The sequence below is a fragment of the Crocuta crocuta genome, unplaced genomic scaffold (genome assembly GCF_008692635.1).
Source record: "Crocuta crocuta isolate KB4526 unplaced genomic scaffold, BGI_CrCroc_1.0 scaffold64, whole genome shotgun sequence".
Taxonomy (NCBI): Eukaryota; Metazoa; Chordata; class Mammalia; order Carnivora; family Hyaenidae; genus Crocuta; species Crocuta crocuta.
Window position 1 is genome coordinate 12,562,138 of NW_027530640.1, and position 14,507 is coordinate 12,576,644.

A 14,507-nucleotide genomic window follows, 5' to 3' on the forward strand; every position below is an offset into this window, starting at 1 on the left:
TTGAAAAATCTGACATAGGTTTATTTAATTTAAATACTTATTTTTTTTATTACACACAAAAACATGTTAACTATGGAAAAACTAAAAAAGAAAAGCCTGTAAAATACAAACATTTTAAAAAGAAAAAGAATTTATAAATCTTTGAATAATTGCATTACCCAGAGATAATTACTGTTAATCTCCATTTTACTTGTAACTGACCATATTTTTTTTATGCATGCATATTTGAAGTGATGACTACATTTTGTAATGAAATACTTCTTAAGTTCTGTACCTTCAAAGCATGACTTTAAAGGTCAAATGGACAAACTACCTAGGTCTAAGAGCACAGCATCACATTTAGAAGTATACCAGTCAACTGAAGTAGACTTGGTATTTCTGATTCCTGGCTCAGAGATCCTCCCACCAATATCCATTTCTTCTCGATAACCTTAATGCATATTCTCCTTGACGTGCTGCCCTTTACCCAACAATTCAAGGATTAAGGAGTTCTAGCAGAGCCCCTAGGAACAAGGTGGATATTAATTGTTCCATCGTCTCTCCTTTGTTGAAATTCCACCACAAGAGGAATTTATATACTCATTAGTTTTAGAAGTTTGGGGAAAAAAAAAAACAAACCACTATTCCTGGCATGAAAGGTATATAATCAAATGGAGAAACATCATTTGATGTCTTCATTCTTGTTGGGCAGGCATTAAGGGTGGAACTTTTAGGAGGGAAGCAGGCATTTTTTATGAATATATATTATACCCTTTTCAGGAAGGACAAGCTCAGTAACAGAATAAACTCTAGGCAACTTTCTGAATAATTTGGTAAATTTTCTTAGGCTCTGTTGTGTGGTAGTCCAGCCGCAGGCATAACTCTTAATTTTTAAAAATATGCCCACTTCTGGCACACCAGGGTGGCTCGGTCAGCTGAATGTCTGACTTTGGCTCAGGTCTTAGTCTTGCAGTTCCTGAGTCTGCCCTGCATCGGGCTCTGTGCTGACAGTTCAGAAACTGGAGCCTGCTTTGGATTCTGTGTCTTCCTCTCTTTGCCACTCCCCTGCTTATGATCTGTCTCTCTTTCTCTCTCAAAAATAAACAAACATTAAAAATTTTTTAAATGCCCACTTGCTGGACATCAGTAGACATCCATCTTGCAGGTGTATTCAACTATAGCTCAAATAAGTAGCTGCCTTCAGTCTAACCAAAATTTATTTTTATTTTTATTGATTTTATTTATTTTTGAGAGAGAGAGCAAGTGGGGGAGGGAGGTAGAGGGAGGGGGCAGAGAGAGAGAGAGAGAGAGAGAGAGAATCCCAAGCAGCCTCCGCACTCAGCATGGGGGCTCAATCCCACAACCATGGGATCATGACCTGAGTCAAAATCAAGAGTCAGATTGAGCCTCCCACCCCGGCACCCCTTTAGTTGTAATTTTATGACTTTTCAATTAAATTAATATGTGCTCAGCACTTACTGGAGGACGGAGAGTAAATTAGAAAGTCATACATCTGTAGCTTTGTTTGTTAAGGGGCAAAAAGTAAACAATCTAAATGTTCAACATTATCGTAAACAGAATACTATGAAGTAGTAAATAACAACGACAGACTTCTTTATATACTAACATGAAATATCTCTGGAATAAATCAGGTGAGAAAAGCAAATATAGAAGCATGTGTAGCAGTATGTTGCTATTTGTGTTTAAAAGGGAAAACTAAATTGACATATATGAAGTTACTTATATATGTAAAAATACCTGGGAGGATATTTAAAAGCTAATAAAATGGTTTGCTTGAGAGAGGACCTGGGTGTTTAATGGGCAAAGTAAAATGACTACTTTCATTGTATTTTTTAAATTCTTTTTGAGATTTGAACCATGTGAATATATTACCTATTCAGATTTCTTAAGGTAAAATTATATGGCCTAAGAAATTAACAATGTAATTGGAAACACCAGAAGGTGTTTTAAATTAAATGTTTCCATTTAAAAAGAAAAAGATAGTAAATTTGGTGGCAGTCAGGGATAAATCCACCTGAAAGTGCTAATTGGCAGGTCAATAAGAAAGATATGATGGATTATTCTATCAGTTTATCTGATTGATGAAGTTCCTCTTCCTTTGAGGGTACCAAGGGATTAATGTGATATAGTGAAAAGAGCACAGGTTTTGAGATGAGGCAGAAATAAATTCAAATCCTAACCTTTCCATATATTGGTCTTATAAGCTTGGGTAAGATGTTTAACATTTCTGGAGTTTCAACTTCCTTATCTATAAAATGGGTGAAATCTTGAAGTGCCTGGGTGGCTCAGTTGGTTAAGCATCCGACTTTGGCTCAGGGCATGATCTCACAATTCACAGTTCCAGCACAGCATCAGGCTCTGTGCTGACAGCTGTCAGCTTGGAGCCTGCTTTGCATTCTGTGTCTCCCTTTCTCTCTGCCCCTCCCCTGCTCATATGCGTATGCGTGCTCCTTCTATCTCAAAAATAAATAAACATTAAAAACAAAGAAAATAAAATAGATGAAATCTTGATAAATTTATTATAAAGGTTAAATGATATTACACCCAAGTACAACAAATTTGTCAGTTTGCTTCTTTCCTTATATAGATGGGCTGAATTGAGATGCACTGACATACAGAAATTAATGTCTTGAGAGAATGCAAGTTGCAGGTGAAAGAACTACAGCTAAAGTACCCTAAGTCCCTGTATCTACAATTTCATTTGTCAGTCAAGAAATGAAGACTTTTACTATCTCAGAGGTTTTAAAAATCCTTGGGATATACACAGTTTCTTCTTTTGCCTTTTCTTCATCTGTCTGAAAACTGGTCAAAAGGAAAAGAATGCTTTGAAAGACACTATAGCTACAACCTAATAAATATTCCCACTGGTTTTTTGGAGAAAAAAATTTTATTCTAATGCTCATTTCTAACAAATATATATACTTTAAAGTATATATACTTTTGTATATAAAGTATATAAATTTTGCTGTTTATTTATCATTTGAAAAATCAGTGTATTTTTTCTTTTAATAGTAAATATCAACTTAAACAGTATATCAAAATCAATGTTGCCCACTAATTCATATTAAACTTACTGATATTTTACATTGAATACCTTCAGTGTGATTTGATATATTCACCTAATGTATTACTTGATAGAGTGATGATTTCTCAATTATTTTCCCTTTTGTAACACCACACAATGCTATATATATAGAAATATTAAATTCATAATTAATACAGTCTCAGTAATAGCAGTCACTAAAATCTAGGAGACTGATATTTCTAAACGCTAAACTGACCAATTGTTGTCAAACTCCTGACAACAGGTGCCTCAGGTAAAGATCCAGGTGAAACAAAGATTATTTCTCAATCATGTTTTCCTGGCTATACTCAGGGTTGCTTGCTAAGCAGTGAGTACAGAGTGTATGTTTCTCTTTCAAATATATTGGGGGAAATGCATAGATTTTCTTTCTCCCTGTTCTTGAGATTCATTACATTTGTTCAAAGAATTTAATGAGTTTGTTCAGGGAGTTGCATCAGAAATTATTTTTGTATTAATGGTAGGAATGACAAGCAGTTCCTTTGTAATGTTGCACCAGTCAATACCTGTTTTTGCCTAAGGATGTATCCATACCAATTCTGGATAATCCAGCTTTGAAGTGGGTTGGGCAGAGCTGGGTTTCTTTTGTTGGTGCTATTAGTTTGGGTTGTGACCTAGTCACACATGCCTTGAAAATTTAAACAGCACCAAGGAAACAGGTTAATTAACTTCCACAAATTCTAACTAAAGACTGGACACATGGCATTTATATCAAAATAGTTTTGTAGAAAAGGTACAAGAGTTCTTTCCATTTCCTACAACGTATTATCTACAAAGAGCATTCACCTACCTAACATAATCTGCTTATAGAAAACACCCCCTCCACCCCCTTTTGGATGAGAAATGCCAAAATTAGCAATTACCAAGCCAAAGAAATGTTCACAATCTTCAAAATGTTCTTTCAATAAATGTTTGGCAGAATCAATTTTTTTAAATTGGTATATTCTTTACAGAATTATCAGATTCCAATTTCAAGGGAGGTGAAATATTAAAAATCGCACAATCAAGACATACACAGCCCTTTGTTAAGAGTTGCAAGAGAGACATGCCAGGCCTTTTGCTTTGAGCCGGTTTAAGTCATATAGACATTCTCTGGGTCAAAGGGCATTTGCCATACAAACTTCACAAAACGCCTTTCTGTTGATCTTTGTTCATAGGATTAGTTGAAGCACGAGTATTTTAAACCCCTCTTCATTGACAAAGGAGATAGACGGGTAGAGACAGAGATAACAGAAGTAGAGACAGATCCTTAGGGTGGGGATAGGGGGAGGGAATACCTCCTCCCACCCCTACCCAGCCCCCCGCCTTAGCTAGCTTGTTTCCCATCACCAAGATCTGAGAAGAATTAGTTTGGTTGGCAGGACCCAGGGGCAGATGGAAGACTCCTCAAGGAAGAGTAACTAAAATGACGTGGGGTTTTTTTGTTGTTTTTTGTTTTTTGTTTTTTTAAATAATTTTTTTAATGTTTTATTTATTTCTAGGAGAGAGAGAGAAAGACAGCGTGAGCAGGGGAGGGTCAGAGAGAGAGGGAGTCACAGACTGAAACAGGCTCCAGGCTCTGAGCTGGCAGTCAGCACAGAGCCCGACGCGGGGCTCGAACCCAGGAACCGCGAGATCATGACCCAAGTGAAAGTCGGGTGCTTAACCGACTAAGCCACCCAGGCGCCCCTAAAATGAGGTTTTTAAGTTTGGCACTTTGCTAAGCGCCTTCTGTTAGCTAAGGTTTTTTTTAACGACAATGCCATGAGGGACCTACTCCTATGAGCCCCATTTTACAGATGAACGAACTGAAAGACACACAGAGTAAACACCAAACGCTCGTAGGTCACACAGCAAGTAAGTGGCGGCACCAGAACTGGAAACGGCTCCAGAGCATACACTCTTAACCACCGCTTTCAGCCCTACTGTCTGATCTCCGGAGCTGCTAGCGGCCTTCCCACCATCCTTGGTGGGACAGTTCCCAGTACTGAGGCATGGCGCTGTCCAGCCCTCAGGCCCGCGGCCTTCCTCCAAGAGAACGCGGCCCCGCGGGGCCAATCCCGCCCGTAGGTTGCAGAACCGTCGCGCCCAGCCACGTCCCGGCACGCGGGCGGGCGGAATCGCCCCGGGGCGGCCTTTCCAAGCAGCCCCCCTGGTCCCCTCAGCTCCACGCGCTGGGCTCCACTAGGAAAGCCTGGAGGCGCCAAGCAGGAACGGCCCTGCCCCCTGGCCTGTCCCAGCCCCTCACCCCCTCCCAAAGAGCCCGCGGCAGCTAGGTTACACAATCTCACCTGTCCCAGAGGTGGCGACCGCTGTAGTGACTGACGCTGCGCTCCTCCAACCAGGGACTGTCAGGAAGGTGGGGACTAGATGAGACTGATTGCTTCATTCCTCCAATCCCCGTGCAGCAACTCTCCGGCCGCAGTCTCAGCGTCTGGCGGAGAGCGACAGGTGGGAGCTTGGTAAGGTCTGTGCTTCTTGCATCCTTGACGCATAAGCCTCACCAAGCTCAAGGTGAATTCTACTCCAAATCTCACTAATTCTTGCGGGTCGTCATCTCAGCCGTGATTTTAATCAGAAGTGGAAATTCCCCAGCCCTTTCCCGTCACCTCAGATGGGGGCGGGATGAATGGTACTATTGCCTGCCAATTGTACCACGCGACGTCCTGTGACAAAGTGATCGACACTTTATGGCACCAATGAAGCCTCCTATTGTCAGGGGTCACTATGACTGACCACAAGGCCAACTAATCCACTTTAAGGTCGTGACGCGATGGTTACAGAGGTTGACCAATAGACGTAGAAAAAGACCGGAAGTCAGCGTGTGGGGACTAGGAGGCGGGTGTTAGCAACCGCCTAGGCCTGCGCGGGTCAACGCAGCTTGGGGGCCGCGAGCCAGCAAGCGGCGCGTGACGAAGAGCCTGAGCGACGGGTCAACTTGTCCAATGATCTGCAGCCGCTGGGGAGCTGCAGCCAGTGGCGAGTGTGAGGGGCGGGAGACAGCAGGTTAGGCAGTGAGAAGTTAGTGGCGCTGCTGGGACGGGGGGAAGGAGAAGCTTCTTCCTCCTGCTGTTCCTCTCGTTCCCGGGATCGGCGGCGGCGGTGGCTGCGGGTGACTCGGCAGCGTCTCCGGCTCCGCGTGCGAACCATGCTGACCGATGGCGGAGGCGGCGGCACCTCCTTTGAGGAGGACCTGGACTCTGTGGCTCCGCGATCCGCCCCAGCCGGGGCCTCGGAGCCGCCTCCGCCGGGAGGGGTCGGGCTGGGTATTCGCACCGTGAGACTCTTTGGGGAGGCCGGGCCCGCGCCTGGAGTCGGTGGCGGCGGCAGCGGTGCGACCGGAGGGGACGCGGCGCTGGATTTCAAGTTGGCGGCGGCGGTGCTGAGGACCGGGGGTGGAGGTGGTGCCTCTGGCAGCGACGAGGACGAGGTGTCCGAGGTACGCTTCCAGGACCCCCGCCGCCCATACTCTGTGAGGCATGAATTCTCTTTTGGCCAGCCCAGGGTTGGGGCCACCTTCTCGCTTCCCCAGCGTTCTTTGACAGCGATCGGTTCCATGGCGGCAGTGGCAGCGGTGCGGGCCTAGTGCGCCCTCAGCTTACTCTTCAGCCGGCGGCTCGAGCCGGACCGGTTCCCGTCACCATCCGTAGACCCACAATGGGGAGTCCTTTGGTCTCCAAGCTTCGCGCGGGAACAAGGACTCCTCTGGCTACCTCCCGCCCACCCCGCTTTGGAGATGGGGGGGCGGGGTCTTGCCAGAGTCCCTGCCCTTGGTACTGAGAGAGAGAGAGAGAGAGCGAGACAGAGAGAGGGAGAGACTGAGACATTGAAACCGAATTTGCTAGCTGAGAGAGCATTTCCACTATATACCCGTCCCCAAAGTTGAGAGTTGTCTGACATTTGTTTGCCTGTGCCTCGCCTGTGTATGTAAGAACAGTTCTTAATTTCCTTTTTTATTTTGAAACATGAGTATGAAGAAGCTCTGTGCTTTTACCCTGAAAAAGCACGTGAGCCTTTCACCTGGGACCTTTTGTGAAGTTATGCAGGAAAAGAAAAATCCAGTGCATCTTTGAGCTTCAGAATAGCTGGGTAGATGAAGTCTGTAGATTTTTAGACTTGGGTAAGGTGAAACACTGGACACCTTTTGCAGAGATTAATGATTAGGTCCTTCATTTATTTTAACTCTTTAACTCTTAACTGTGCCTTTTGAGGTCTGAGCATCCTGGAATGGAAGGCATCACTATCTTTTGGGCTCTAGGGAAAAAGGAGATATTTTATGTATGTATTTTTTTTCTCTTGACCATGGCTTAGATATAGTAATGTTCCTTTATGGCAATTCTAAGTGCTCAGAATATTCTCTTTTGATACTAAGGTGCCTGGTTCATTCCCCTATGACCAATTATTTAAACCTCTGATCTTGGTGTTAAAGTACAGAGATTTCTCTGTGTACAGCTATCCTGGCTGTTGTATTTGAGAGGAATAAGAAACTATTTGTGGGTTGCTGAATACAGTTAGTGCATTGTCTCACCATTCTACCATTGTCTTTCTATGTCTGAACAGGGGTTCATTTAGATTTAAAACCTTAGTACATTTTCATTCCAACATTTTGCTTTGAAAAAAAGTGTGTGGGATATAAGGGAGCTAGTCCCTTGAATGTATGTATCTTTGAATTTCACTATAAGTAACTTCTATGCCAAAGTGGGGCAGAATTTTATTTGAGTAGGCAGTTATGGGGAGGCTCTCTGGAGCGCCTCCACTCTTGTGCTTCTGGAAGGCTTTCTTTTATCCTCTTAATGGAAATTGATGGAGTAGGGACCTAAAACACATGTACTTTTTACCTAGGAAATAAGGTGGGAATATCTTTTAGACTCTAAACATTAGAGAGGTTTTTTTTTTTTGTTTATTTGTTTTTTTAACTTGTTAAAGAGACTGAAAAGGTTTGCTTTAGTTTACATGTGAAGTCCTTGATTTTCTGGGCCATTTTTACATAATCATCCTAAGTGAGATAAAAGATCACTAATTCACATAAAATTTTTACATAAATAGCATTTTTTACATAAATATATCTGGGAAATGAGCTTTTGAATTAATCATTTGTGTGAGGCTTATATACATACACACACACTCTGTCTCTCTGTCTCTCTCTCTCTAGTTTACTGTATTTCATTTGGAGTCACCCTACCATGTGATTGAAGCTGTGAGCAGAATCCACAACTCTTTGGGGGTTTTTTTTTGTGTGTGTGTGTGTTTATTGTGGAAGTTACATATTCATGATTCTTATACCTATTTAGGGTAATGGTAGAAGAACTTATTTTCCTGTTACTTAAGTGTTCTGTGCCTAAGAAAGATGTAGGTATTAATTGTATATGGGTGAGTGAATTTTTGTGATGAATGTGCCTAGGATACTCAGAGAACTTTACCAAGGTCCAGGATGATGTTCAGTATGTGTATAGATTCTTTCTTAACCTGTGTAGAAAGGAAATTTTGTTTCTATATCTTGTTTGTCCAATACCATATAGAGAAGAAATTCCTGAAGTATCTAGTCCCTCCTGTACAGTGTGTGTGGTAGAGTACAATCTATGTGTTTGGGGGTGAAACAAAATATCTTCTCCAATATTATTGGCTTTGAATTCCTGGTATGAAGAGACCATAATGTTTTTCAAAAAACACTCACCCAATTGGCATCTGCTGAATTATACTAAAATCTGTATTTTCACCTTCCCTAGATGTTTTAGAAGCAAGTATTTAGAATGTAGACATTCAGAGAGATAATGAGTTATTTTACAGTTTGAGAGTAAAGTTTGTCTTGTTCCCCAGTAGGACAGGACTTGGTGAGAAATAAGTAAGAAATGTGGAGGCCTAGTTGATTTGCTTGAGAATAAGTTTATGTTCTATACATTTCGTGTACCGAGGCATAGATACTCCAAGGACCTCTTTTTTATTCATTAACAGAGTCAATAGCTTTGAAAAAAAACAAGCTGTTTTTCCCTTGCTGGCTAAGTGAAAAGACCTTTTAGTTTGAGGAAGGGGCTTGGGTCTTTTTGTAAGATTTGTATTAGAATTATACTTGCTTAGAGAATGCCACCATTTGGGATCTTTGGTTCTTGTGGTTTTAAACACTGGTGGGGCTCCCGGATAGCTCAGTTGGTTAAGCGTCTGACTTTGGCTCAGGTCATGGTCTCTCAGGTTCCTGATTTTGAGCCCTGCGTGGGGTGCTGTGCTGACAGCTCAGAGCCTGGAGCCTGCTGCAGATTCTTTGTCTCTCTCTCTCTTCTCCTCCCTCCCCTCATTGCTCTGTCTCTTTCTGTCTCTCAAAAATGAATAAATGTTTAAAAAAAATTTTTAGGGGCATCTGGGCGGCTCAGTTAGTTAAACATCCGACTCTTGATTTCAGCTCAGGTCGTGATCTCAAAGTTCATGGGTTTGAGCCCCGCATCGGGCCCTGTGCTGGTGATGTGGAACCTGCTTAGGATTCTCCCTGCTGTCTCTCTCTCTCTGCCTCTACCCCACTTGCACTCTCTTTCAAAATAAATAAATAATATTAAAAAAAATTTTTAAACATTAGTAAATATGTTTTGGGGCAACTGGGTGGCTCAGTCGGTTAAGCGTCCGACTTCGGCTCAGGTCATGATCTCACGGTTCATGGGTTTGAGCCCCGCGCTGGGCTCTGTGCTGACAGCTCACAGCCTGGAGCCTGTTTCAGATTCTGTGTCTCCCTCTCTCTCTGACCCTCCCCTGTTCATGCTGTCTCTCTGTCTCAAAAATAAAATTAAGAAAAAAACATTTAAAAAAAAACAAATAAACATTGGTAAATATGTTTTATATTTCTTCAGGCATAGCAAGCATGTTCCTTAGCTGTCCAAAGCCTTGAATAGAAATCAGACCTTGCATTGGATGCTAATAAAAATATCCATTGTTCAGAATAGAGGTCAGGTTGAAAATTCTTTTTTTTTTAAATGTCTTTTTAATTTATTTTGAGAGAAGGGGAGGGTCAGAGAGAGGGAGAGATAATTCCAAGCAAGCTCTGTGCTTTCAGTGCAGAGCCTGCCATGGGGCTATCTTACTAACCATGACCTGAGCTGATGATTATGGCCTGAGCTGAACAAGAGTTCATCACTCAAGCTAGGCACTCCAGAAATTCTTCTTTTTTAAAGATATTGTTTGGAAAGAGCATCTTTGATTTTTTTTTTTAATGTTTTATTTATTTATAGNCGAGCTGCCAGCACAAAGCCCGATATGGAGCTCGAACTCACAAATGGTGAGATCATGGCCTGAGCTGAAGTCAGGCACTTAACCGACACAGCCACCCAGGCGCCCCCCAAATATTCTTTTAAATGTTTTTAAATGTTGATTTTAAATGTTGATTTTAAATTTGTAGTCTATTTTCTTTAAATTTATTTATTTTGAGAGAGAGAGCCAGGGAGGGGCAGAGAGAGGGAGGAAGAGAGAATCCCAAGCAGGCTCTGCACTCTCAGCATAGAGCCCAACTTGGGGTTCAAACTCATGAACTGTGAGATCATGACCTGAGCTGAAATTAAGAGTTGGATGCTTAACTGATTGAGCCACCAACGATCCCCTGTAGTATGTTTTTTTTTTTTAAGTAAAAAAGAAAATTCCTAAAGAAAAGAATTTGTAAGATTTATGACTTAATTTTTCTGTCATAAGGATGTGTGCATATACTGTATATATATGTGACATCCATCTTTTTTAAACTATGAAAGTCACTTAGTCTCCTGGTGAAAAATTCAGTAGTATAGGTAGTACATATAAAGTTTAAAGTAAAAGTCCTTCTTATCCCCACTGACCCTTCCAATATAATTTTTCATTGACAACCAATATTAAAATTTTTCTTTCAGAAATTTTCTAGGCCTATAAGAGCCTATGTATGTGTATTTCTTCATATATACACACTGTAAAGACAAATACCCAATTAGAAAGCATAGCTTGATATCACTGAGGTTTTTTTCTTGAGGCAGGTGCCCATTTACAATTATGTAAAAGCACACAAAAACTGTATACAACAATTTATAGCAACAGCTTTGTAGGGAATTGTTTTTCCTTGAAAATTATTTTTAGAGGCAAAATATAGCCATACAGAATTTTCATTTTGATTTTCTCTAGTTGGAGAAGAGATGTATCATTTCCTCTAGAGTTTCTTATAATTTATAACATAGAGCAAGTTTTCTCAACAGTAACCTATTGATATTTTAGTCCAGATAATTCTTGTTGTGTGGGGCCATCCTAGGTATTAGCAATGTTCCTTCACACACTAGATGCGAGTAGAACCCACCCAGTTGTGACAGCCATAGATGTCAGCAGATATTGCTAAATGTCTCCTGGGGACAAAATCACCCCTGGTTGAGAACCACTGGTCTAGAGGCCACTCTTATCGGCAGAAATGGCAATTTTGTCATAAATACTCTGTATTCAAACTTTAGGTAAACAAGGTGAGTCAGTGCTCTTAATAGCATCTCAAGGCTTATGCTCATAATCTGGACAGGAGAGAAATTGAAAAGTACTAAAAGATTTAATGCTGTAAATTTTCTGTGGTACATTTATCATTTTGGGGAACTTTCACTTAAAATATTATTTTTGAAAAATTCATTTATCATCCTTGAAAATTAATTTCTAAAAAGTCTTTATGGGGATTTTATTCAAGGTAGAAGGGCTGTATTCCATAAATTATTAGTATTAGTGATACAATAGGAAATAAAACTTAAAACAAATTTTAATGTTTATTTTGAGAAAGAGTTTGTAAGTGAGAGAGTGACAGAAAGGAGACAGCTGTCAGCAGAGAGCCCAATGTGGGACTCACAAACTGGGATATCATGACCTGATCTGAAGTCATCGCTTAACCAACTGAGCCACTCAGGTGCCCCTAGGAAACATAACTTTGTATTCTAGTGAGCAAATTTTGGGGACATTGGAAATGTTTACAGAAAGAAAGGTTACATGTTATCACTGTAACAATTTGTTATATTGCACAAGTTTCATTCTGTAAAGCCTTAAGGCTTTACATACAAAATGACGTGTTGATAAGTGGTTATATGAATGTGGGCCAAACCAGAGTTGATTGGATTTGGGTGGAGGAAAACCTTATTGTGAAGCTTAAAGAATATAGGGGTTTTTTTGGTTGTTACTTAGTACATTCAATAGGTGATTACATGCATACAGTTTATGAGTCACAGTGACATAAAGAAAAATACAGTGAAAAGTCTTGATCTAATTTCTGCTCCCAAGTGTCCTGCCCTCTACATTTTTAAATGTCTGTCTTTTCCTTTCAGAATTTCTTTATGGAAATTGAAATATGTATTTTAATTTTCCTTATTGTTATACAATATATAACATACTATTCATGTGTGATTTGTAAGTGGTAAATTTGAGAAGTAATTTAGACTTTTTATCTAATCAGAGTGGTAAAACATTTTAAGAATGAAGCGTTGGAGATGAGTTTAAGCACATTCCTTTCAAAGTCTTGTAGTAATGTGATAATGTACTAGATGACCTCTGAAAATCACTTCTGGCCTTCTGATTCAGTGATAGATAAGATAAATAAAATATTTTGCTTTAAAGAAAGCAAAGCAGTTTTTAAAAAGTATTAGTCTTAGGGGCGCCTGGGTGGCTTAGTCGGTTAAGCATCCGACTTTCGCTTAGGTCATGATCTCGCAGTTCGTGGGTTCGAGCCCCACGTCGGGCTCTGAGCTGACTGCCAGCTCAGAGCCTGGAGCCTATTTCAGAGTCTGTATCTCCCTCTCTCTCTGACCCTCCCCTGCTCACGCTGTCTCACTCTCTCTCTCTCCTAGAAATAAATAAAAATATTTAAAAAAAATTATTAGTCTTAAATTGGCAAGTAAAAGAAAAGAAATGAGGAGTCTGCCATTTTGGTTTTTTCTTTTGCCTAATTTACCTTCCTGCAGAATCAAAGATGTAAGAAATAAAATCAATTCTTTTTCTTTTTTTTAACCAGTTATAAATTAACTACTTCAGTATTTCAGTATATCTGTTTTCATTTCAGTTCAGACCTTATGATTTTCAGTTTTTCTCTCCTTTTGCTTTTCTGTAAAGTCATAGAATCTTGGTGATAATCCTGTCTCATCTCATTTTTAGGTAACTGCTACCATTTATTGAATTCATATTATATACCAGTATCATAGTAGATACTTTCGTTATTTTATTTAATCATTTCAACACCCCTTTGAGGTAGACATCTGAATTTTTATAGATGAGTAAATGTAGGCTCAGTAATGATGAATCCATAAAACAAAAAACAAACAAAAAAACTGTTTAAAATGTTCCATAGCTTGTAAGTGGTAAAGCTAGGATTTGAATCTAGAACTTATGCTATTATTTTGCTTCTTCAGATTAAGAAATTGGTCGGTTTTGGTTACGAAATACTCTTTCTCCAATAAATGCTTGCTTAGTGCCTGTAGAAGTTTTTGCTTATCTAAAGTGAAATGAGAAAAGTAAGGATAGTGTAGTGAGGCTCTCATAAAGGTACTTTTTCCTCCTTTTTTCTATTTTGAGAAAATGTACTTTTTACTGTTACAAAATGAATTTTTAAAATATCCATATTTGATAAAATATAAGATTAGAAACTTTGTGTGGAGACTCTGGGTAAAGCCTCAGAAGTCTGGAAACAATTGAGTTAGTGACTTGTCCAGGATTACACTGCTAATTCATAGTCAAAATGGGTCATCTGACTCCCATTCTGGTTATCTTACTTGTTATGCTGTTTCTTTTCTGATGCATTTTACCAATGAATTTAATTAGTTGCTTAAGACATGCCTATCTCAATATAATCCATAGTTGACCTTGTCGGAAAAGTTTTATATTATTTAATGAAATTAGTGACTGCTGTGTAGATCAGTATAAATATATCAGGCTATTAAAAGTACACCAGTGGGGCGCCTATGTGGCTCAGTTGGTTAAGTGTCCTCTTTGGCCTAGGTTATCATTTTGCTGTTCCCAAGTTCGAGCCTGGTATTGGGCTCTGTGCTCACAGCTCATAGCCTGGAGCCGGTTTCAGATTCCCTGTCTTGCTCTCTCTCTGCCCCTCCCCCCTCTCAAAAATAAACATTGTAAAACATTTTTAAAAAGTACACCACTGAGTATAGGAGGAGCAGTATTCTAAGGTAATTTTGTAATTGAACTTATTTGAAAAGTTCAGGCCTGGGGCGCCTGGGTGGCTTAGTTGGTTAAGCGTCCGACTTTCGCTTGGGTCATGATCTCGCGGTTCGTGGTTTCGAGCCCCACGTCGGGCTCTGCTGACTGCCAGCTCAGAGCCTGGAGCCTATTTCAAAGTCTGTATCTCCCTCTCTCTCTCTGGCCCTCCCCTGCTCACGCTGTCTCTCTCTCTCTCTCCTAGAAATAAATAAAAAAGTATTAAAAAAGAAAGAAAGAAAGAAAAGTTCAGGCCTTGTCATTATTCATCTCTTTTTAAAAAAAT

General features: G+C 40.4%; 1 protein-coding gene across 4 annotated transcripts in view; it reads left to right on the forward strand.

The window, feature by feature from the left end:
* The first annotated feature begins 6,093 nt into the window (after positions 1–6,093).
* ANKHD1 (ankyrin repeat and KH domain containing 1) overlaps positions 6,094–14,507 on the forward strand; it is a 125,052-nt gene continuing 116,638 nt past the window's right edge. For all 4 annotated transcript variants that reach the window (XM_077768761.1, XM_077768764.1, XM_077768763.1 and 1 more), the window contains exon 1: positions 6,094–6,500. In XM_077768761.1, the coding sequence (XP_077624887.1) occupies positions 6,210–6,500 (291 nt within the window). In that variant the 5' untranslated portion in view covers positions 6,094–6,209. The remainder of the gene's footprint in view (positions 6,501–14,507) is intronic.